Source organism: Haliotis rufescens, unplaced genomic scaffold (genome assembly GCF_023055435.1).
Source record: "Haliotis rufescens isolate VD_foot unplaced genomic scaffold, xgHalRufe1.0.p SCAF_1, whole genome shotgun sequence".
Lineage (NCBI taxonomy): Eukaryota > Metazoa > Mollusca > Gastropoda > Lepetellida > Haliotidae > Haliotis > Haliotis rufescens.
The window spans coordinates 44,805,676-44,833,106 of NW_025963779.1; the positions used below are offsets into that span (position 1 = coordinate 44,805,676).

Here is a 27,431-nt window from a genome sequence, read left to right on the forward strand (position 1 = left end):
GCATGTATTTTTAGAAATCTGGTTTTGTGCACAAAGCAAATAACGTGAAGTAGAATTGTTTATTTATAAATCAAATTTAATGTGAATCAAACGTGGTCAAATTGTTTATAAATTAAATGGATTGGTAATCAAACTTGGTAAAATCTCAGTCTCTCAGATCTCAGTGTAAACATAACTTTGCACAAATGTTTTATGAAGCAATAATGTATCACTACATGTATGCTGAGTATGCTTTTGTTTATTTTCAGCTTCTTACTGTGTACATATATGGCAACATACAGAAATAAAGCATCGTTTGAACAAACAAAGGCTTTACAGTTGCATTATTGGGTTCAGACCCAGAGGTTTAAAAGGCAATGGCAGGACATTTACGTTTGAATTATGAAGGAAGTCAATAGTGACACGAAGCGTGTGGGGTGTAGCATTGTCATGTTAAAACAACTCCCTCTGTTGGTTGATAATCGGAAGAATGTGAATTTGGTTAATAGGTCGAACACAGTTTGGTGCAAAACATTCATTTCGACAACGGTAGACACGCAGTCTTCCAACTCAGCATTGGAGAAGAAATCATGATTCAGTTTCTCAGTCAATGCCTGTATGATATTGCTCCATCACATACGTTGTCGTCTATGCAAACCAGGGACAAATACCGTATTCGACCCATTAAGCGCACCGCCCCCCCCCCCCCCTCTCCCGGTTCCGAAAATTTATAGGCCTATAGTAATTATTTCGTTTTAAATGAAAATCGTCCGTGAACCGCGGTTTCGACAAATACCGTATTCGACCCATTAAGCGCACCGGCCCCCCCCCCCCCCCCCCCCTCTCCCGGTTCCGAAAATTTATAGGCCTATAGTAATTATTTCGTTTTAAATGAAAATCGTCCGTGAACCGCGGTTTCCGTATATTTGAAGTCCGTATAAGCGGGTCATGACTGTATTCTGTTTATTTTAGATATTTCTGACTTTGAATATTATGCGCAGAAAAAAAATTACACCGTACCCCTTCAGCGAAGTCCGGCAAACGAACGGGTGATGAGAAACTTTGTCAGTACAAATTCGAAATTTGAGATAAAAAAAATCACCAGACATGTTGATTTACCGTTTAAATTGTATTTTTTGTTCAGCTAGGCATTGTTTTATATCCAGTTATTAAGATTACCTTGTGCATTTTCTCGAAAACTAAGCCGGACACGGCAATCAGCTGTACACACGTTTTCTTGGAATCTATCGGTGATTCGGTCAAGACACATCCAATGATATAACGTTACATGATTTTAAATGCAAGGATCGGCAAAAGTTGTATCTGAAACTATTTTTTTATCAGGAATAATATAATCCAATATCTTGTTAATTTAGATGCAGCTTTTACTAAACATATTTCAAATAATAGTAACCCCAAGCGAAGCAGCTGATCGCTATTGCCGGGTATTATTTTTTACATGGAACCAGTCTGACCAGTCACCGTCAAGGCTCCCGTGCACGTGACCGCGTGATCGCGAGAATTACGTGTTGACATAGAATCGTCCAACAACAAAAAATATGACTTTTAACGAATCAAAGTATGGCATTTATGTTATATGTATCCATTCTCTGTCAACTAAAGTTCGTTTCAAGGCGTCAATAGCGGTAATCTGACCGTGGTTGCTGTTAATAACGATGAGTTGTGCGATCTTCCGATCGCTTCACACACGATTTCGCCGAAATTAATTAAAACAATATTAAAAGGAATTTTGAATAAAATTAATGAAATAAGTTACAAACAAAAGTCCAGATATACAAAGAACACTTTTTATAGCCAGACAGTGTAATTACATGAATAATTTGACAAAATGTTGACTGACGTTTGACTTTTTATAGTCATTGTCACTACACATGATTGTCACAACTTGCATGTGCATGCTGCTATTAATCCCTTTCCACGACATATTCATGCAGTCTTATAAAAATTGCTGTATAAAGCTACCAGAGTTCAAGATGGTAGCGTTTGTGCACTACGCCAGTTTTTGAACATGTGCTAAACATCGTTGAATCAAAAGTATTGCATTTGTATTGAATGTTTCATGAATAAACAAAATCAACATTATCATTATCTCCTATGAGTTTCCTTTTTTGAAGAGTGTACATATGTTTGTGGGACCTAATGTTGTCTGTTCGTAGCAGTGTAAGTACAACTACTAGTAGACAGATTAACATTATCCAAATACTTTGATTGTACTGTGGTATAACCAGGGTATTTTGGAAAAAGTGTTTTTAATATTAACTTAAAATGTGGTTTATGAAATTCGATTAGGCTCTAGGTTAAAATACGAAATGGACATGTGAGAGGTGAGTGTACTGGGTGAGGCTTTAACCAAGAAGTCAAAAGGTTATTGATTCTATTTCTCTTAGTGACAACTTCTCATCGGTAAAAGGGAATTAGCAGGATCTGGTCTTGTAATATAAGTAGAAGAGAGCAAATGAAAAGATTGAATAGACAATCAGTCTTGAAGTGACCAAATATTGTATGAATATTGCTTGATTGGAATCTGATAAAGGATCTCTTGGCAAATACCATTTTGACATAGTATCTGGCTTTCATCCTAGGTTCATGAACTATGTTCAATTGACTGATGAATTTAGGGAATTAACTGAGTCGGTTTAGTCAGAAGAGTACAACTGATTGCAATGGAAATTGGGGTTCATATGGAGGTGAGCTTAGGACTCATTTCACATGATGTCAAATATTATTTCAGGGGAAGAAGTTAAAATTATCAGGGATAGTATTTTGTTAGTTGTCCGGGAGCGGTGCGGGGATTTGGAAACTCACAGCTGAACAGAGAGGTTCTCTCTGTAGATTGGAATTCCGGGTCAGAAAAGTATTAGAGTTAACAGTGGATCAGAAATGCTATCAGGCTCTTCAATGCATCCTTTAGGTATGTGTTGTATTTAAGTTATACAGGCTACAAGAAAATATCTGAGGACTATGTGTGTATATTTATAATTAATTTCAACATAAATAAAAAGGACTTGCGCAAACAAGCTGACTTGTGATTTTGAGAGCTACATCATCCCAGGAACCAAGAAGTGGTTGATAAGTACAAGTGACCAAAAGGGAGAAGGGTATACTACTCGACTCCTAAGGTTACATATGGCTGAGTTGCTTTAAGCTCACCGTACCATGCTCATCTCATGAAGACCAGGAGCGAGACAACTTACAGTGAAGTGAGACTGTGGTTCCTGACAGGAGGAGAGTCTGCAGAGGCAGTGTGCTTTTAAGACTTTTGTGCCAATGCTCAAGACAATTTGTTTCATGAAGACTCACCATAGGAAGAAATCAAGACTTAAAGAACTTATGGACGAACCATATCTTACGTTTATCTGACTGTGGAAGTGTGAATGCAACAAGAAGGCAGTTCTACTTAAGCCATGCATCCATGTTTAGTATACAGGCTTCATTAAGAAGGGTTGAGCAAACAAGCTGACCTGTGATTTTGAGAGCTACATTATCCCAGGAACCAAGAAGTGGTTGATAAGTACAAGTGACCAAAAGGGAGAAGGGTTTACTACTCGACTCCTAAGGTTACAGTACTTGGCACACCCTTACGATTAGCCCCATACTGTTTACTTTGTTTCTTAATCATCTTGTTCAACTAATACAATCAGAAAACTGCAAAGGAATATTTGTAAATGAGTCAGTTGATAATATTAGCACATTGATGATGATGTTTGCTGATGATATTGTGAATGAAAGTGACGCTGTTGGTAGATTGTAGAAACAGACTGATTGTGAAGCAAGCTTTTGTGACAAACATGATATGAAATTAAACATAGACAAAACAATGATTATTGTATTTTGCAGGAGTAGTTGTCAAACAAACTGAAAAATTATGGTACAAAGGTCAAAAACTTGAAATTGTATAAGCATACAACTACTTGGGATTATTATTCACCCCAAAGTTATCATGTTTAGCTAGAAATACTTCAGCACGACAAGCTGAAAAAGCCATGAATACTTTGCTCAAATTTGTATTTACTATGGAAATGAATTTAAAAAACCAAACCGTTTTTGTTTCACAAATCAACTGTGCCAGTCCTTTGTTATGGATCAGGTGCGAGGGGTTATGAACAAATTCAATCAGTTGAAACTTGAAAGTGTATACATTAAGTTGGATAGTGATTGTCTGTTAACACAAGTACAACTAAGGCAGCTGTTTTTTTGTGAGATGGGTAGACATCCCATCCATGAAACTTAACAACATATATGGAGATGTGAGATGCAAAATGCTGCCATGGGTCAACTGACCAGCATCTAATGAAAATCATTTCAACAGGGTAGATATTCACTTTTTAGATGTGACAACACAATTAATTATGAGGTGTACAAAGATAAGAGAAAATTATCATGTACAGAAAAAAGGTACTTCATGCATTGTACTATTCTGCAGTCTGTCTGAGGTCTGGTGAAAGGTAAATAATTTTGTGAGTTCCATTGTTTGACATTTGAAGACAAGTCGTAGATTTAGAACAGTACTGAGAGATTTCAACTAAATGTTAATTTGACAAGTCATATGCAAACAATAACAGATCCATAGCTTGTGAATCTGTCAATATTGACTGGGTCAAATGTCATAAGATCTTCGACTAAACTGACCTGAGATTGGTTTATGAACAAATAAAAAAATGTAATAGTTATACATAAAAAAGTTTTATATTAAGTCTCAAATATTGTCACAGAGGTTTCTGAAAAATATCTTTGACTTATATTGAATTTGAAAATCTTCAGACATGAATTGTGAAAACATAATAAATTAAATATACATATAAATAAATCTGTCAGAATTAAGATAATCAGATCTCACACGTCTTAATCTTCAAGTGCATGCTACACTTGAGTGCAAAACATACTAAAAAGAACTGCAATGAGACATTATAAGTTGTAGCAGGATCACAAGGGGTGCATGACATTTTATGTGTCGCGTGTTAGTTTTTATACCATGAGCTGGAGGCAAATGGTATTAAACCTAATGAGGTCTCATAAAACCTCATGTACCCTGAGTGATCCGTCTACAATGAATTAATCTTGCCGACACATTTTAATGTGACATTGTAAAAGAATTAACACAAATTAAAAATTGATAGAAAACAGCTGTTCGATTGAGCTGAGGTTAACTTGTGCTATGTCACATGACTTCCATTGACTCGGCAAAAGCGTGCGGCTTTTTGCTTTGAAGCGGGGTATATGGGATTTATTCTGCTTTTCCGAAATTCCTGTTCAACCTGTATTGCTCGTGGCGGGGTACAAGAGAAATTTGTTACCCTCCAAGGCGGGTTACTGAGTATTTTATCAAGATCATGTGGACCAATCAAATCTCATCATTCTGACATGGAGGTATGATAATGTTGTTTGTCATGACAATATCTAACCCAAATTATCAGGTGAGGTGAGCATATAATAAGTGTAACTTATAAGTTACAAGTTACATCATATAACTTCAAAACTTAACATTACTCACATGGTCGAATCTTAATTTGAGGTGCGATATTTGGTGATGAGTTACTGTAGCTAATTGGTGATGGTGCCCTTCTCAACTTTGGACTCGCCGATGGTGACAGGCAAGGTGAAGGACCTTGAGAGTGACTTTTTCCATGTTTGATACAATCTAATGGTGAAGGTATACGGACAGGCGAGGAGGAAGCTGGGCGTCGCACTGGGCTACTGCATGGGGACAGTGTAAGAGCATCAAGATTGAATGATGAGTCAGTCACCTTGCATGGACTTGACACCCGCCTCTGTGGGCTACTCTGTCTGTCATTTATACTATACACAAGTGTAGCCTTCTTAGGACTCCCAAACAAAGATGGTATTGGACTGACTCTAGGTGTTCCTGGGGTCAAAGTGTCTGAACTGGCTGCAGAGCTGACTGTGTTAGGGCTGGTAATAGGGGCAGCAATCAAATTGTCTGTAAGCACCATTCCACAAACTTGGGTTGGTGGAGCCAGTTTGCCCTCACTGTCACTGCTATCACAAGTATCTGGGGTGGATTCTCCAATGTCAAAGTCGGATAACAAAATACCTGAGGAAGATGAGTCATCTGTAGTTATTGCAGGCACATCCACTACATCCGAATCACAAAGTGTTTCACATGATGCAATTGGTGCCAGTTTACATTTTGGTGGACTCAAATAGTTGGCAAGTTCTGATCTACTGTCATCACTTTCCAGGGATTCACTTCTATCATCTGAAACAAAGAACAAAGATTGTTTTTCCACATTTCTAAGGATTGTGCAGCCAAAAGAAATGAAAAGTTAAATAATATTAAATGCTTGTTTATTTTCTACAAAGTAATCTCATACAAACTGCACATAAAAAAGATGTATATATCGGACAACACTGACAGAATGTTTAGCTATGACATACATGATGTTTTAGGTTTAGATCAATGTTTATCTATGTTTGATGTGTTGGATGTGACAGTATAAAAATTATAAAGAGTGAATTGAGAGCACGATTTGAATTTTTGTTACTATAATAATACAAGACAACTTTGATCCTGAGGATCAACATGATTTGCAGCATACTAGTATATACCTACCTATCATAAAGCTGACCTGTATAACCCAGAAGGTAAAACAAATTGTAATTTGTATGAGTAGTATAGGTAATAGGGGTTCTGCCGCAACCCCCACTGGAGCCAGATTTATATACCTATACTGCTTCTACAGGGGGAATTTTTTATGCATAAACGCTGATGGGATTCAATGATCGTCATGAGACTAAGTTAAATTGGCTCTAGCTCACCACTACCTGGAGCCAATCAACGATACCATAGAGGGACTTTTTAGTTCAAAAACGATGATGAGACTAAACTAAATTGTAATGAAAATATTCTCTATTATTTTTACTCATACGCATACCATTATTTTTAACAAAGTGATATTCAACATTTTTAGTAAGTTCTTTGTTCATTTTACTAGGAGACCAGACTATATACTCTTCTTGGTAATTGGAACGAAACAATTGATGACCGTATTTGGTTGGTTTGACATCACTGATATAATATATACCTTGTGGTAATTCTTTCCATTTGATAATTTTGTCCCTGAGCATAAATGCTTTGATAGCTTTTTCGAGAACTTCCTTTGTTGGTTTGTAATTCTCCATTATTATATACTTATGTAAGCATTCGTTTAAATGTGATCCAACGATAGGAAGCAATCTATTTTTGACCTCCAACCAGTTCTTTGGTTTTGGCACGGAATAATTGACGCGCTTGTTGTCTCCCCTGTTCTATGAACTTTTTTTTCTCGTCTTCACTAATACCACTGGTTTTACGAGAATTGGATCGAATCTCCTGCTTCATTACGTTGTATTTGGTTAGTTCTGACAAAACTAAACGAAACCCCTCCTAGGATATCTTATAATCAGCCATTGCTGTTGAAATATGGTCCTCAATGCGGTTCAACTTTGCTTCGGAGAGTATCCTAATATTATCGTGTTTTAATGCTTTCTTTTGCAACTTACAAGAAAGAAGTTTTATCGCTATTCCTGCCAGTCCTGAGACTCCGGCGGCTATTTCCATACCAAGTACGAGAGGCGCGGCGATTATATTTGAGAATAAACCAACACCGGTTACGCCGAGACCCATGCCAGCTGTTACAAGCGCAGTCTCAACTCCGTCGAGAGCATTCACGGCTCTACGATACTTTTTATACAATCCAAGTCTCAACTCCCTCTCCTTCTCTATTCGATGTTTTATGTCTCTTATTTGATGTAATCGAAATCCATCAACAGTATCCATCTTTTCAGATGCTTCATTGAGCGCCAGATATAAACCCATAATGTATATTATTATATCATATAATAGTCTTTAATTGGTCTTGCTTCAATGTTTTGAGAGTATACATCAGCCTTATTAAATGTATATTATACGGCATAAATATTTTAGAAAGAGAAATGCTATCACTTTTAATAATTTGGACCCCTCAAGGGTTGCAACGGGTGATGCTCCTACATAAATAATACTACAACGTCGACGCTCATGTTGCTTGACCTGGTAATATCATGAAGGCATCTACCGGTACATCTCCAAACAAGGTGAGGTGAGGTGAAATTGGGTTTAACGTTGTGTCCAAGATTATTGCACTTATTAAGCAACGTGCATGCACGTGTGTGTGTGTGTGTGTGGATGCTTGTACTAGTCCGGACTGATGCCGATTTATAGTGCTAGCTCACTGAGATACCATGCCGCAGTTTAACATGAATACCCCACTCAGACCTCCTTGTTATAGCCCCTTAATGCCGAGTGCCAGACAGGGTAACAACAAGTACAATCTTTTAACGTCTTTTGGTATGACGCGGCCGGGGATCGAACCCCGGACCTTCTGCTCTCCGGGCGGACGCTCTACCACTAGACCACGGAGGCGTTCTCTCCAAACAAGACTTCAATAATAAGCGTAGAAGGATTATGTATTGCACTCAAGTTATCATTGAATTCAGTAACCAAATTTAAACTATCGTTTTTTACTGCCGGACAACTAAATAACATATGACCTGGATTTTCTGGCAGGGGAGAGACTAACACACTTTTTCCCACTATTTATTATCTTAGTTTATTGATGTCCCTTACCCATCATCACATATGGTGGGGTAATGACGATATTCAATAGCCACTCGATTTTTTCTTCGATCATAGTCCATTTATTATCATCGTTGCGAGTAAGATTGTACAAAGTGTTTTTATTGAGTCCTCTAACGTCGACATAGCTTAAATCTCCTAGATTACCTGTGAATGCAACTTCTTTCCGCTTGTATACATTATCTTGTAAGTGTAAAGCGTATAACTTGCCATCAGTACCGGGTTTACCGAATCCTTCTGTGTCTCCGAGACTGGAAAGCGCAATTGTATTACATTGTCTGAGTGTTCCAGGGCCTGATGAAACAACCATTATTTATAATATGGAGTGTTACACTCAAGTATCCTATATGTACAGGTTGATGTTTTACATCTAATACAGAAATTTTGAGGTCTGAAATAATACCCCGCTTCAATTTTGTATATTGTAATGATGAGAAAGATTCTGTTCTACCGCTATTGTATTTTTCTTCTTTGACTGGAATAGCTCTCAGCAGAGTAGAAGGACTTTCGAGTTGAATATTATCCGTCGTACTTATCTGATCAAGATCGATGTACAAGATGGATCGGGCAATTTAGTTCCATGAAATGCTGTGTTTGCCAATAATAATCCTCCTCTGGTTACAAATCCAAGTGTATGTGTGAAGTTCTCTCTTCAAAAAATATTTGCTTTTCTCCAGTGCTTAAAATCAGCATCCCATTCGACTCATTTTGTGAGAGACTAGCTCCAAAAGGCTTAAAAATTTCATCATTGAGTGAGCATACGCTGTAATACCCATCAGATATAAAGCAACATTTTCTATCTAAATAAATCATATTATTATTTCTCGCATCATTTATATTGGTCCACCGCGGGTAATACGTTACATCGCAGATAGCAACTTCAAGTTGACCAGCCGAGTTATCGATAGTATGAAGCAGTTGAATAGACTGACTATTTGTTATTCCTGGGAGCGTGACATACATATTAAATATACAAAGATACTATATTATAACTTAAATATGAAATCAACTAACATTACTAATCAGTCGATTTTAGTAAGTGCCTCTGGTGCTATTTTTTTGGTTAAATTCCCCGATATCTTTGAAAAATACAGGTTCACTGCAACTAGTGATAAAATGGTTCACGATTGGTTACACAATCCGATGCAATTTTGGCAGAACCAGTTAAACTTTGCCATATGATGGTGGTGCCATAGGATGTGGTGTATCTCTTTATGCCCCAGGATTTGAACTAAATAAGTCTGTTTTATCATTTCATGTGTACTATCAGATTAGACATATTCTTAAAGAAATTAGTGCCCCATTACTGCAGGATCGAGCATGGAATTAAAAAATAATCGTACAATAGGTGGGCATTCTAACATATTTGTCAGGAATTTAATGTTTCTATGAGTAAAGATTGGCGGCTGAGTGGAGTTAACCATGGTCTCGGTGTTCCGTACGCTGGTGCACACTCTGTTAAAGAAGTCAGCGGTGATTTACTGAAAAGAGGTCGGCTTCATCCGAGCTTTGCTCTCTCAAGTAACAAGTGGAGAGACGATCATATGAACGTTAAGGCTGGTGTTGCTTTCACCGTCCAAAAGGTTGAGCAACCACCTGGAAATGCTTGGAATGAATTTCTTAATGATAAAACAGAAAATAATTTTACTAACCCAGGAGTTGTAAGAGTTAATGAATCAATAAGAACTTATGTATGGGCAATTCTTGGTGCACAATCGCAAACACGAACGGGAATAATTGGTTCTGGGAAGGCGCTCGATGCGCAAAAACAGTTTGTCGCAAACGTGGAGGATGCTATTAATTCACCAGTTGACATACCATCTTCTATAAAGTGTTATCAAGATGTATTACAGAACGCTCAATCCAAAGTAGACTACGTTTATGCGCTGGGACTATACATGTCTCCGGGTAATATGGAACTTAAGATCGGCCAAGTGATAGGTTATAATAATAAAATTGTTATTGCTACCGATCAACAAAAACCAGGTATAAATTCAGATATTAACACTGAATTAATAACGCAAACAAACACAGGTGAAACAGGAATAGTCAAGCCACAGATATCTACTGACACTCCTACTAACGCACAACCACAAGTGCCACCACATATTGCAGCTAAAAATCAACAACATATCGATGAAAAAAAAGCACTTATAGTAGGTGGAGTCACGGCTGGTTTACTCATGATTTGGATAAATAGTCTTTAACGGATAAATACAACAGCCCGGCAATTGCTACGATCAGTGCCCACAAGTTTTGACAAAGCCAAGTGGTGGTCTTTGCTAATAAATTCAAGAGCCAGGAAACAATACTCCCTATTATACCGGGTAGTGCAGATGCGGCTTTCCCAGCGAGCTTTCCCAGTGCTTCTCCTAATGTCTTTAAATGCTTTTTTATACCACTTTTATCACTAGGTGGTGTGGGTGGTCCGCTGCCACCGGTTAACGCGAGAGTCAAAGTCGATATAATGAATCCCAATGCGGTTAAAATCCCTTGTTCTCTGAACAATGTTTTAATTTTATCGGCCAGTGTAGTATCATCATTGAGGACTTGATCGATAGTTTCTCGAATTCGACTGATTTGTGAACAAAGTGCCTTTCTATTACTCGAAGCAGCTTCGAGGCAACGCGGCGTCTACTGAATTCATCACCCGCCTGTTCAAGTTTTGTTTTCTCATAAGCTATATGCTTGTCGAGTTCGGATAGCTTGGCTATATAATTGATGAGTTTTCCCTGTACTGTTTGCATTGCCTTGTCAAGGCCTCGTAATTCCCTTATATTGTACTCAAAGGATGGCGGTACCTGTAACACGGAATTATCGTAGTAGGTATCCAAGATTTCTCCGAGTCTGTCCGAGGCCCGCTTCAAACTTTCTTCCAAATTATCTATGGTACCGAGTTCAGCACACACAGTCTGAAGAACCTTAGTAGTCTCCGCAGAAAGTTTTTCTCATGAGTAGTCTACAAAATCTAGTTCATTACGAACAGTGTTGATGCCGTGTTTAGTGGCTATCGTAGACAAGGCTAGGGGCTTACGAGTACAAGAAATCATAAGATCAATATTCGGAGAGCCACGCAGTCGAATAGGAATTTCTTTTAATGCATCGTAATAATCATTAACGGCTGGTTTCAAAAGTTCATCATTAAGATTCATAAAGCTGGTTTCATCAGTACCCTCTCCGATTGTACTAGTATCAATTAAGTTATCTAGAATAGAATCATCCATTTTTATATTAAACATAAGTTTACATAATTTCAATATAACAATGTCTTTGCAATACAGACGCAAGTTAAACCCATAACGTTGACTTCGGGATCCATTAGGGGTCAAGCAATTCGCCAGTCTGTAACTATAACTAATAACCCGAGTACCATTCATCAGAATCAAACACTTCTGGTTCGCTTTCCTAATCTCGTCGCACTCGATGTGTTAGTTCAGGGAACTGCACGACTATCATTTACAATTAGTTTGAATTCTATCTACGCTAGCAGAGAGCTCGTTCAGAACATAAGTCGTGAGATTGTTACGAAAATCGCGATTAAAATTAGTGGTAATGAAGTTTTGAGTATTGACGACAGCGATGTATATTTCTGTTACATGGATCTCTGGAGAACGGCTAAAGAACGGGAAAACTTACATTACCGAGGTGTTTGTTATCAGAACACATTTAGACTGCGTGTGGGTGTTGATAGTGGTGATAATACCGTCGTAGGAGATAAGGCTGTTGCTGATGCATTAGGTAACCGATTCTATATTCAGCTAGACTTTGAATTACTAGACAGTCACATGCCCTTCTATCAAGCATCCCTAGGCGATAGGTTAGAATACGAACTCACTTTTAATGACTACAGCAGAGTAATCAAAGCTACTGAAGATCCTAGTAGCTATTCTATTGAAAATATCTCACTGGATTATGATATGATAACAGATCCTGAATTAGCCAGACAAATCGTAACCAGTATACCGGAAGTTTAGCCATTTTGTACGATCGCATGCTTCGACATCGAAAGATCACCAGGAACAAAAAAGATATGATGTGGAATATCAATCTAAACGTCCCCGCTAGATCATTGAAGGGTATTTTAATGTTGTTCGAGGACCCCTCTGATGCATTTGCAAGAGATACCGAGAAGTTCTTCAACCCCATGAGTACAAAAGTAGAATTGACCATCGAGGGAGTGCCTAATCAACTATATAGTCAAGGCATGCGAGCATATCAACAGTGGGATGAGATTAAAAAACTTCCTTCCATAAAACGAAGTCCAGAAGTTAACGCTGTCGTGAAAGATCTGTCTCTCGGGGATGTACGATGGCTGAATTCCTTACCACGAAGTATGCGCTATGGCTCGACATGCGAACAACAGACAATGATCAACTACACAGCAGTGGGCGGAAAATAGAAAATGCCAGCTAGGGTGTTACTATACAGATAACGAAGCACCAGGAAGCGGCTGGTAAATTAAACATATATTTGTACGTGATTATGGATGCGCAACTTAATATACAGAATGGACGATTCATGAAAGCGATCTATTAATAATCTTATACCTAAAGAACCACACTGCGCTATCATCTCCGGGCAATCGGGTTGCGGAAAAACAGCTTTTATTCTAGATATTTTACAAAGTCATTATCGGAACGTTTTCAACCATATTATTATTTTGTGTCCGACTATAAGCGTTAATATAACATACCTATCGAGAGATTGGGTAATGAATGATCCCGAGGTGTACAAAGTTGATCCGGGCGATCGTTTACAAGACTGTTTACGAGTATGTCATGAAAAATACAAAGGAGAATCAACCTTTTTCATAATAGATGACTGCAGTGCGAGTAAAGGTGAGGTGAGGTGAAATTGAGTTTAACCTTGCGTCCAAGATTATTGCACTTATATAGCGACATGCATGCACGTGTGTGTGTGTGGACTGATGCCGATTTATAGTGCTAGCTCACTGAGATACCATGCTGCAGTTTAACCTGAATACCCCACTCAGACACAGTATACTGACTCCGAGCAAACCAGTCCTTATTTAAGCCCCGTTATGCCGAGCGCCAGACAGGGTAACAACAAGTACCAGCTTTTATCGTCTTTTGGTATGACGCGGCCGGGGACCGAACCCTGGACCTTCTGCTTTCCGGGCGGACGCTCTACCACTAGACCACGGAGGCGGTCTCGAGTAAAGAACTTACCAAAAAGAAAGATATGCTTACATATTTAGCATTCTCCGGACGTGGGTACTTACTCAAAAATACAACTCTGTTCTGAAAGATCTGAGAGAGCAGACCAAATGGGTAGCCCTGTTTCAGTGCAAAGACCGAGATTCATTTGAGGAATGTCTACGCGAAAATGATGTTATTTATACCAAGCTCGAACGAGATTAAGTCAGAAAGCTGTTAGTGGAAACAAACCATTGTAAACTCGTATTAAAAACCAATCAACCAGCTGCTTATGCAATTGCTTAGTAAAAATAGCAACTGCTTAGCAAAAATATAACAACTGCTAAGCAAAAATAGCAAAAATATAGCAAAGATACGATAAATTGAACATTAGCGGTTATTATGTAATAATGTGGTTTGAAATCCTCATTCTTTCGCACCAGTTTATTATTTCAGGCTGTATTGGATATGCCATATTTTATTATGTTAGACTTAAATATCTCCTTAGGTATTACATTATGGAATGCGATGAACTCATCGAACAAATGCTCAAAGAACCTTATCAACATGCAGAATTAGCTACAGATAAATCTTTAGATAAACATAGAGAAAGACTCACGGCTTTGGTAGCCGGTGGAAAAGTTTCAAATATTTTGGGGAAAATTATACAACTGAAAAATAACATGACCGATGAAGAAATTAAAAAACTGTACGTGCGTTACGAGTCTAGACTGGGAGCTACCATGACTAAAACAATAGGTTCGGCTATGTTACAACTATACACAGTCGTAGCTAGTACGTTTCTTCCTATCCCGGCAGAACATCCCCTTTATTAATGCGAATCTCTCGAGAAAGACCCATTCATCGAACACGCTATAAGCGCAGTAAGCTGTGAGTTTTATCATATATACGGAATGTTCTTAGCTCCGGTGACCACCGCTTTAATAACGGCTAGGTATTGTAAATTTAAACATAAGTGCCCAATTACTAATAATTGAGACTCAAGTGACACCACAACAGATTGTGGAAACACAATCACAACAAGTGAATGAGGAAATAACCCCGATTGCGAAATCACAACATGTGAATGAGGAAATACCAGCGATTGCGAAATCACAAGCAGGAGTGACTAAGAATCCTCTAAAAATCGCAACTGGTAGGAAGGGTGCGCTAGCGATGAAGGCAAAACTAATACACAATTCAAATATTGAACATAGTCGTCCGGTTAAAACTTGGGCTCCCTATGTACTAGGGGTTGTTGCTATAGTGGTGGCTATGCCTGTATGGCTAAAATGATTACTAAAGCCACACCACCCAAGCTAGATTTTAATGGTTATGATATCAGTATGATGGTTCTTGATATCAGATTGGCAATGGCTACAAAAGATATGCTCATCAAACAAGGACTTATCCCAGAAGACATAATGAAGTAATTAAACATTTGAATATTTTAATTATTGAACATTTGAATATTTTATATTCATATAAATATGGCAACAATTGCGATGATGGCCGGTGGAGCTATTGTTAATGCTCTAGCTTTTTCGGGGAGTAATTATTTATTTTCTACTCTGAGGGAATCAAATGCTAAAGAAGTTGAAGAGGAGCATAAACGACATAATAAAGCATTAGAACAACTCGAAGCAGCCCAGTCACAATGGGCCAGAAATAGGATGTTGAGATTAGATTTTATTAATGATGAACTGCATAAACAAGCACATTCAATTCAAATGTTTAAGGGTGTTGAATCTGCCATGCACGAATACTTCCTTGTTTATGGAAAGAAACTTGACCCAATACAGAGACCAACAATAAGTCAGTTTTGTACACCGTCAGAGGCTCAGAAAGACCGCGAGATAGCGTTTATAATGTTTGGGTTATCAGTCATTGTCATTTTCAGTTATACAATAACTACACATAAACCATGATCTATTGCATATCAGCCATTAATAACACTGACTGCTAATCTATAAATAGTGCTGACTGGCTGTTCAGCTATGTCGGGCTGACTGTTGTCTATTTTTGGCTACACATAAGCTATGATCTATTACGTATTAACTAATCTATAAATAGCGATGACAACTATGACTCCCCAGTGGAGATGTGATTTGCATTTAGACAAATGATATGATAGATGTATAACCATGAATCTGTGCAGATTTGGGGCGATCGGGTAGCCTTGTGGTTAAAGCGTTCGCTCATTATGCCGAAGACCCGGGTTCGATTCCCGACATGGGTACAATGTGTGAAGCCCATTTCTGGTGTCCCCCACCGTGACATTGCTGGAATATTGCTAAAAGCGGCATAAAACCAAACTCACTCACTGTGCAGATTTACACTCATGGGGAAGCCGATTCAATGCAACCGACGTTGTGTGGGCGTTTACTGTGGGATCCACTCTTATTACATCAGAGAGGGAAATATGAATTACGTTTGTTCTGTATGTGGGATAGGGTCAAAGGTCGTTATTGTTTATGTAAGAAACACGGTGCTGATAGGGTCAGGAACCAGATTATTTACGCTAGGAAGAGAGATTACATCAATGAGAGGAATAGGTTGGGGAGAATACGTATTTAGATATATGAAAAACAACCATTTAGAGATTTGACACATTTTGCATATACTGTTAAACCACAATGGTTTTTGTGAGAGAGTTGAAGGCTTTGGCAAAAGCAACGTGGTCTACATGGATATTCTCGAATGAGAAAAGCTGAATTGATTATCTCACTTGGTTTGGAATACAAACCCCAGACTGTTAGAGAACTCAAAGCTCAAGCGACAAACCGTGGGCTGAGAGGTTATTTTCTTGATAATAATCAACCAGTTGTTGATAATAATCAACCTGCTGTTGAGTTAAGATTGTTAAATATCTAAGAGGCGTTGTTAAATATCTAAGAGGTTGGAAGATGGATATTAATTCCAACATGGATGTTAATGATGTTAAGCACATCATATCGAGCAAAATTAACGAGGAGTTAGATGATTTACATAGTATAAAATACCAGCTAACGGTTAAAATGTCATTAAGTAAAAGTAACACAGATGATAGCACCGAATATACCGAACCTTATTTCCGGAGCAATCAAGAAGTTATAACCGAATCTGAGTCTATAAGCGCATCATTAGATGCATCAATTCAACAGATACAGGAAACTTTAGAACTCTGGACTAATAGAGGTTCGGGTTGAGGTGTTGATAAAATCGATAGTTTATATTTAGATATAGCAAATTATATGCCTTTCAAAGGTGGATCTTATATAGATTTACCCTCATATTATAAAAAGAAAAAAGCCATACTTAATATAAAAAATAAAGGCGATGACTGTTTAATATTTGTGATATTATCTTTCCCCGTAGATTCTAAAATTGCAAATAGGCCTTCGAGCTATCCCCCAAACCATGGACTTAAGTGGGATGGAATAGACGAACCTACACCAATCTCGCAAATTGATAAGGAGGAAAAACAAAATAATTTAGCTATAAATGTTTTAGGACATGATTCTAAAGGAATTGTTGTACACAGAATAAGCTCCGCCCCAGATCATATTCCCAGAATCAATTCATTTCTGATGGAAAAAGATGGAAAATATCATTATAAGCTTAAGCAGACTATTATACGATCAAACAAAATATAAGGGAAAGAAATATTTCTGCGAAAGATGCTTGCATGGGTACAGCTGACAAGATCTATCAGAAGCTCATAAAGAAGACTGCAGAGGTGTTGGGCAAACTGCTATCAGGATCGATATGCCTAAAGAGGAAAAAAGTATATTAAAATTTGAACATTATTGTAATCAAATGCCAGTACCGTACATAATTTACGCTGACTTCGAAGCACTTATCAAACCTATAGAAAATACAGAACACAATACTGATTGTAGTTTTACGTACAAAACTCAAGAGCATTTTCCTTGTGGGTTTGGATATATAGTTGTAAGGTATGATGGGAAAACAAACCCACCCATGATTTACAGAGGTCTCGATGCAGGGGGAAAGTTCCTAGAATATCTACAAAACGAAGAGAGAACAATCAGGGAAAATTTATCGCGTAAGCAACCCATTTGTATGACGAGGGATGATTGGAGGGCCTATAAGAAGTCAACAAGTTGTCATATTTGTAATAAACCCCTGAATGGGGATTCCAAAAGAGATCATTGTCACGTCACGGGTAATTATCGGGGAGCAGCGCATAACGAGTGTAACTTGAAACTAAAAACGAAAACTCAACCAATACCCATCCCCGTTGTGTTTCATAACCTTAGAGGATATGATTCTCATCTCATTATGCAAGCTATCTCAAAGACCGACGGCGGCTTAATGTGCATTCCTAATATTATGGAAAAATACATATCATTCTCATTGACTAAAACTATACATTATACGGGCAAGGATGGGAAAGCCAGAATAAAGCAAAGTAATGGGCTTAGATTCATAGACTCCGTACAGTTTCTGTTATCTTCCCTGGACAATAAAATTTAGCTAAAGCAAACAATCCCAATGACTTTGCAATAACAAATCAATATACCGATCGGTTAACACCTCATTTGTTCTTGAGAAAAGGTGTATATCCTTACAAATATATGGATGATTGGTCTAGATATGATGAAACTAAATTACCACCCCTTGAATCATTCTATAGTAACTTAACAGAATCTAAAATAACAGATGCCGATTATGAACACGCTCTGACGGTCTGTGATTATCACGATCTGTACTTAAAAACCGATGTACTGTTACTCGCCGATATATTCGAGATATTTAGAAAGACGTGTTTAAAACAATACGGCTTGGACCCGGCATGGTACTATTCAAGTCTCGGACTATCGTGGGATGCATTGTTGAAGAAGACCGGTGTAGAACTAAAACTACTCACCGATTACGATATGCACTTGTTTGTTGAGAAAGGATTAAGAGGTGGTATATCGATGGCGGCGAAAAGGTATTCTAAGGCTTATAATAAATTAGTGGAAGGATATGATCAGAGTAAACCTGACACGCACATATTATATCTCGACGCCAACAATTTGTATGGATGGGCTATGAGTCAACCTTTACCCATGGGTGGTTTTGAGTGGGTCGATGTGAATGATATCGAAGTGAATGATATCCCCTTAGATTTCGATAAAGGGTACATACTAGAAGTTGACTTGGAATATCCAAATTTGTTACATAAAGACCATAACAGTTATCTGCTAGCTCCCAAAAGATTAATGGTTAATAAAGATTGGATGTCGGAATATCAACACTCCTTGATGGGTAATACTAGGTTAGCTAATGTAGAAAAACTCGTACCAAATTTGATGGATAAGACAAAATATATAGTTCACTACAGAAATCTCCAGTTATATCTATCTTTGGTATGAAACTAAAGAAAATACACAGAGTTCTAAAGTTTGATCAACGCCCTTGGATGGAGCCCTATATAAGGTTGAACACAGATTTAAGAAAGATAGCTACCAGCGATTTTGAAAAGAATCTATATAAGCTCATGAATAACTCAGTATTTGGTAAAACTATGGAGAATCTAAGGAAGAGTGTTGATGTTAAATTAGTCAGATCTAATGAAGAAGAAAGACTCAGGAAACTTATAGCCAGTCTGGCTTTTAACAGAAGCAAGATATTCAATAACGACTTAGCCGCGTTGCATATGCAGAAGAGTAATATAAAATTCAACAGACCGGTGTACGTTGGTATGAGTATTCTCGACTTGTCAAAACACTTAATGTATGACTTTTATTACAACGAACTTAAGAAGCAATACGGCGATAGATGCGAGGTGTTATGTACCGATACAGATTCTTTGTTGATGGAAATACAAACCGAGGATGTGTATAAAGATATGGCAGAAAAAATAGATATGTACGACATGAGCGATTACCCGAAAGATAATCCACTGCACAGCGTAGTAAATAAAAAGGTGTTAGGTAAGATGAAGGATGAATGTGCTGGGACCCCTATAGCTGAGTATGTTGGATTAAGACCTAAGACGTATTCTATAAAGAAGTCCGATAATGGGGAGATAAGAAAAGCTAAGAGTGTTAAGAAGTATGTGGTAAAAAAGCATATCAAACACGAACAGTATAAAGAAGAATTATTCAATGGCAGAACACTCAAACACGAGATAAACTCTTTAAGAAGTTACAATCACAGTATATATGGATTAAGAATGAACAAGACATCATTATCCCCCTTAGATACAAAGAGATGGATTGATAATGATGGTGTAACTACCTATGCTTATGGTTATGGTGGTAATACTGTATCGTTGGGAATTATGAGCAACTCTTCTCGTACAAATACATCTTTAAGATAATAAAGTATAGGCTCTCCTTCTTTCATAACCAACCGACTAATGTTTATATCTTAAGTGACCAAATCGGATCTGTTGCACAACGTTGGCCTCCTTCGAGTTCACTGGGCTGGTATAAATATCTTACGTTTACTCTATCCGGAAGTTTTTGTTCTTTGCCTCTCCGCGGTGCTGAAGATTCTGAAGTCACAGATTTCATTTTAATCGCATCGGATGGTTTCTTCACGATAAATCTCGTTACTTCATTATTCAGCGCTGATACAACAGCTGATAATCAGGTCACCCATTCGGTTGATCTTAATCGCTCCGATTTCATTCCAATCCTATACTGATATCCAAACAAACGTTCCGCTAATGGTTAAATCTTTCAACGATAGCTTGACTACAGTGGGCCTCTTTTTCACCATGACTGATTTTGACATCATGCTTTGTTAACAGTTTAGTTACCGATCCCATAAACTTGCGACCGGGATCTACTTGAAATAGCTTAGGCCATTTTAGTGGTCTGCGTTTATATATGCGGCTCAGTGCATTAGCTACTTCTGTTGAATCTTTCAAGGTTAATGGCTCAGCCTCCTTGTAGCGACTAGCCACATCCACTACATTTAAGGCGTATTTTTACGTTTTGCGTCTTACCTTATCATGGGGAAGAAACAAGAGGTCAGCTTGATGAACTTCATTCGTTGTAAAAATATCAAACTTCTTCCTCGGGATATAACGCGGTGCTGGTAAGTATATTTGCCACATCGCTTGTTTCTTTAGCCAATCCTTGGCCACATCTTTAGATACCTTAGCCGCGGTGGCTAATTTTTGTATTGCTCCTATACCTTTCCAATATCCTCGTGGGCTTTTGTAAATTTTATCCATTATTAATTAATATTGATGTTTCTTTTAATACGACTCATGATGATCGTTGAATCGCATCAGCGTTTATGCATAAAAAATTCCCCCTGTAGTAGCAGTATAGGTGTATAAATCTGACTCCAGTGAATCAGGAATGAGAACATGACACATTTCAGTTGAAATTTATATGTTATATAGAAGTAGAAAACAAACATGTTATGAAAATAAAACTAGCACTATGTTCTCATAACAATGACTTCCTGCAATACTTCTTATTGTTTTCAAGAAACAAGGGGTATCAGGTTGACACAATAATAGTGCTATACATGATACTGTTGAGATTGACATATCTACAGTGGTACAGTTATTAATACTTTATAATTATTAATTATAGCTACATTGTTGTAGTATTATTTTATAATATTATCAGTAGAGACATGCAGATATTGTTGAGTGGAAATGGGTAAACTTTTCCCACATTGTGATATACTGTTGGCGTATCCCCATCCCTCTCAACAGACATACCCAGGATAAGATGACTATGTATGAGGTCCACCCACCGGCATGTACCATTGCAAAGAAAGGGGTAGCAGGTGTAATAAGTAGTACAATGGATATGTATGTGTCCTGTCTCAGCTAACAACAGGTCTAGTGGTGAGTTCAATAGTACGTAATAGTATGTACTGATGTGAGGTACCCGATGACTGAAAGCAGTGACAGCAATAGATCTGATCAAATGTGCTGTCACTGCTGCCTGATCACAGTAATTGAGAAGTATTGTGACCATGAAGGAAATTCATTTGCTGTAAAAATGGAATACTTTGGGGCCTGAGAATGTATGATTTGGAGATGCTTATCGAGCTTTGACATGTTTATTTGTTTGTAATTAACTTCTGTCAAACGACTTCTCGAGAATTCTGGTATCGACATGTCACACTGACCTCTTAATAGTCTTACTATAGCAACATGTGTCCACTAGCTTCGTCATTTTCATCGTCATGACCTGCACTTGCACAACATGCGTACATCTTCTCTACCTTTAACAAACAAGTTTGTACAATTCCTGTGCACCGCCTACTTGTCTCAAATGCGTTTTGTGAGTTGGTTCAACTTATCTTGGATAACCAGCAGACTGGTACCCTGCCCTTTGCCATCTAGTGGCTGCAGGCAAATAAGTGCAAGCGCTCTAGGGCAGGTAAACCAGTCTAGGATAGAGGGTGTCTCCCTCTTCTGATTGTGCCCAAATAACAAAACATGTTAAGTGTAATAATTTACAGTTAGGAATGTTTTAATAAATATTTTCATAATTATTTATGTATTTTATATGTACGCATATCATTATACATATGTGAGACAAAGTTAATGTTACATCTTTCCAACTTTTACACATGAACATGTAACTTTCTGAAACGATAAATAAATAAAGCACAGCACCTGGTGCCATGCAATTAATAATATTGAGTTGTAGTAACATCAAATCATTTCTCACTGAGCCAAGAGATAGTATTTTGGAAATGGACTTGAGAAACGCAAAGAAATCCTAGATAATGTATCAGTAGATGGAAAAAATGTTAACCATATTGCTGGTCAATGAATTCTTGGGTCTTTTAATGTTATACTGATATTCAGTTGACAGATAAATTCGAAGGATGAAATGTCTTTGTGTAACAAAAATACATTCTTAATCAGTTATGGTAACACATACAATTACTTATCAAAATGCAAGCAGTGATATAGCGCTCCCAGCAATACTTCTATACATGGTATTATCCAGATTGATATACAGGAATCCTAATGGCTCAAGCTCCATTCCCTTTTAAAAAATAAGCACTTCTGTCTTTGGAAACACATCCTTACGTTGTTGGAAATTATGACCAGAAACTAAAATGGTTCCAGCTCCTTTTGTAAGGAAGTATGGAATTGTTTGGATCATACCTTTGCAAGTTTTGGAAAACACATACTGCCTTACACTGCATTAGGGACCATTAACATTTATAATTCATTGCTTGGGGGGTTGGTGAGGATCTTCTTTGAAACTCTTGCACAATTTAAATGAACCCCCTCTAAATATTGCATACATATTAAGTGCTGTAAAGGCACAGTGGCACGATCTGACAGACATTGGACCAGGAGTCGGTGTCAGTAAGAATAAAGTCAAGTTTAGAGATGCTGAAATGTGTCGTACATTTAAATCTGATTACAGAATAAACATACAAAGAGCATGTGAGAATTCTTGACAGAATAAAACTGAGTGAATCAATCCTGCCTCCTTAATACTTTAAGAAATTGGAAAATTAGAATGCTGAGGACATATCAGTTCATAAGCCTTTTAGGGCCTTTTTTTGTTTTGTTTTTTGTGAAATTTCAAGTCACTAAGTTGAAATTTCAAGATGCTATGTTGGAATTATATTTTGCTATGTTGGAATTTCAAGATACGTAAGTTGAAATTTCAAGATATTAACTTTAAATTTCAGCCTAGTATCTTGTATCTAGTATCCGACTGTGATGACTTTGATGAAACAGAACCATCCGACTGTGACGGCTCTGATGAAACAGAACCATCTGACTGTGATGGCTCTGATGAAACAGAACCATCCGATTGTGATGGCTCTGATGAAACAGAACCATCTGACTGTGATGACTTTGATGAAACGAAACCATCCGACTGTGATGACTTTGATGAAACAGAACCATCTGACTGTGATGGCTCTGATGAAACAGAACCATCCGACTGTGATGACTTTGATGAAACAGAACCATCTGACTGTGATGGCTCTGATGAAACAGAACCATCTGACTGTGATGACTTTGATGAAACAGAACCATCTGACTGTGATGGCTCTGATGAAACAGAACCATCTGACTGTGATGGCTCTGATGAAACAGAACCATCTGACTGTGATGACTGATGAAACAGAACCATCTGACTGTGATGACTCTGATGAAACAGAACCATCTGACTGTGATGGCTCTGATGAAACAGAACCATCTGACTGTGATGACTCTGACAGTACTGCTGATGAGGTTGTTGACGTAACAACCAGCCATAACACTGATCAAAATGGGGGAAATAGTAAAATAGTAAAGTTTGCTAGCTATAGACATGTATGGCAGTTTTTTTGCATGTACAAAATTGATGACCCCACCTGTTACATGTGTACAAAATATCTGACCTCCCATCTCCCCTGGACAAAATTGACTGGAACAATTACAAGCGTATAGTTGACAAAGTCATCTATTTCCCCCGCCCATTTTACCACGTTATGGTCCCAAACCAGGTAACTGACCCAACATTTCTCTTAGCCCATGTCAAAATAGCTGCAATGGAAATTCTAAAATATACATTTCTAAAACTCCTTAATATCAAATGGCACTAGTTCAGTATGCGCCTTATATATAGACATGCAATGTTTGGCAAGGAAATATTTAACAGTTTATTTGTTATACTCCTTAAGTAAACCAATCCTATATTAAAACTTAAATCCAAATTATTGCCATGGAAACGTGAATTTTTTTTTCTTTCTAAAATTCCTAAATAGCAAGAGGCACCAGTCCAGTATGTGTCTGGTAAACATGCACAGTTTTTGTTGGAAAGTATTGAATGGGTTTTGAGTTATGCTCCGGAAACAAACTCTACCCTATAGAACCTAAGTCCAACTTGTTGCAATGGAAACTTAAAAAAATAAAAATTTATAAAATTCCTAAGTAGCAAAAGGCACCAGTTCAGTATGTGCCTAGTAGACATGCAAAGTTTTGTAAGAAAGGATTTAACAGTTTTTGAGTTATGCTCCGGAAACGAACACCACCCTTATAGAACCTAAGTCCAACTTGTTGCAATGGAAACATAAAAAATAAAAAAATTAAAACTCCTAGATAGCAAAAGGCACCAGTTCAGCATGAGACTGACAGACATGCAAAGTTTCGTAGAGAAATATTTAACAGTTTCTGAGTTATGCTCCAGAAACAATTTCGGGAAGCACACACACATGCACTAACACACACACACACACACACACACACACACGGACGGAACCCATTTCTATATCCCCCGCCAACTTCGTTGGGGCGGGGGATAAAAAGTTAACATATGTACACACAATATAACCTCAACATATATATATATATATATATACTGTAATTCCTTTGAATACCCTACCTCCATTACATCAGCGCTAATATTCATGCAATTTGGCTAACATCATACTCATACATGTGATAAATAGTCAGAGGGTGTCAGGGACATTGAGCCTTTAGTATCAGGGAAATATTTGCATTTACATGTGATAATTTTTAAAATAGCAACCATTAAACCTCACAATCTGTCAATTTACAATGGCTTAGTAGTATCACAAAGGTCAGTTCTCCTTATCCATACTGATATAACATGCTTTCAAGGCCTTCATTTATGGAACAAACAATTTCAGAGAAGAGTCATTTAAATTTGTCACATTAGCACTTCTCTTCTAAAAAGGACTAAGTAATTACTGAGTCTAGATGTAACATGAAATTTGAATCCATTTACAATTTAGTTTTAAAATCATGATTGATCAATCATATTGTCAGTTAATAATGTTAGTTGATTAAAGATTAACTTCATAAACCCACAGGAATACAAAGCTGTACACACACAAAAGTATTTTTTATTGACCCACTTATCTTTCTACCTCGTAGAATACAAAGAGCAATAATAATAAAAAGACTCACAATCTACCCATATCACTTTCAGGCAAAGATCATTTCAGATAAACACAAAGAGATATTGACAACGAATGATCAGTAGCTTGACCATTTAGCGAAATGTTCAATCAGACCAATCTTATATGGTTGGCTCAGTCTTAGCATCATTTTGGTTTTAAAATGTCAAAGAAATATGAAATGCGTTTATCGTGACATAACATCATTGCCCTTAAATTCATGAAAATAAAGTGTTTTTCTGTTTGCTGTATTCTGTTAATAGTCTCACTACTTAGTTTCATAAATTTCCAAGAAATCTTCGGACCATTTCATTTCTAAGAAATGTGTACCATATTTGGAAGTGCTACATTACGTTTTTACCCCAATTTATGAATGATTGTTCCTCGTTGTTGTTCTGACCAAGAAATGTATTAATTCATTGGCTGTACACTAAAAAATGCTTAGATATTCAACAGACATCCTCTTTACTATCAGTCATCCCAACCAGTTGTTAGGCAAACCGTACTTTGTGCACACGGCGGGAAGCGTCACTTCCTTCCTGTGTGTGCAAGCTACAACAATGGATTGTTTTCAATCTAAACTTGCACAGTACTAAAGTTAATTCTAAAAGAGTTCCATAAGACACTTATCTATATGTCTTGCAAAATCAGGGTGTATACACATAGGTAGATTTTTATAGAGCATTGAGAGCATTGACCCAACCCATCCAGATCCCATCCAGTGGTTCCCATCACCCTCAACATTTTTAAGACTCTAATGTCATCCGCGGTTGAGTCCATGCAAGCCTGCATCGCGCAGGTGACTAAATCTGTCATGACTTTGATTGATTATCACTTTGATGTGATAATGGAACCTATAGCTGATATATGACAACAATGACTTGCCAACCACTCCCCCTTCCTTCATGTCATGATAACCTAGTATGGTACTCCTCACCATATGATTGACAAGTACCTCTTGCCAATTTAATGTATTCAGCAAGAACATGTGCGGCCGAGGCTAAGAAACATCCACCAGCAGCTAGTGTTGCTCACGAGGACAGTGCTGGCTCTGTTATTTCAGGCACAGCACAGGGCACTCAGAACTATTACATTCAGCAGGGATGAAGTTCCATCTAGAAGATTGTCAACAACACATGACTAGCAGGGAGTGCACAGATCAAGTGGCTTGGGAGATGTTGAGACTGCAGGATTATTTCATCTGGACATCTCCGTCCTGGAGCTCATAGAGCCACTTTATCATCTGCTGCCAAATCTTAGGAGTTCTGTCTCCCCTCCAAACTGCACGGCCAGGATTCGACACCATTCTTCAATAACTTGCCATGGGCGTCTTGCACATCCAAAGTCATTGGCCGGGCAAATGACAATCTCCTCCTCACCAAAATGGATGATAAGTTGATACTGCAGTCTATCAAGTGGTCAACATATACAACACATGGATCTCCTTATTTGGCAACTACTATCCATCAACAGCGACTTTTATAGTCTCCTCAGATTGCCTTCAACTGGGATGAGTGTTCATATTGGAATATGTCAATCACCTAATGACGGAAATAGGCACTGAAACCAATTGGTTTGCCATGGAGGTCCATCATGTCCACTCCATGAGTCATACACAAATCTCCCTTCCAATATGCCACTGACTATGACACTGGGTCAAGTTGGCTTTGCCCACTCCACCTTTGAGAGCATCTTAAGGACACTAGAAGATCTTCTCTCTATGAAGCCAGCACCAACTCACTCAGAAGTGTCGTTTGTGCAAGTTCAATCTTGGATTAATGAGCTCCATGTCATCGACTTTTCCTTGCTCATGC

General features: G+C 37.8%; 1 protein-coding gene across 2 annotated transcripts in view; it reads right to left on the bottom strand.

Moving 5' to 3' along the window:
• The window catches only part of LOC124136483 (ras-specific guanine nucleotide-releasing factor 2-like), a 977,843-nt gene that overhangs the window by 497,769 nt on the left and 452,643 nt on the right, over nucleotides 1–27,431 (bottom strand). For both annotated transcript variants that reach the window (XM_046502407.2, XM_046502406.2), the window contains one exon: nucleotides 5,492–6,217. In XM_046502407.2, the coding sequence (XP_046358363.1) occupies nucleotides 5,492–6,217 (726 nt within the window). The remainder of the gene's footprint in view (nucleotides 1–5,491; nucleotides 6,218–27,431) is intronic.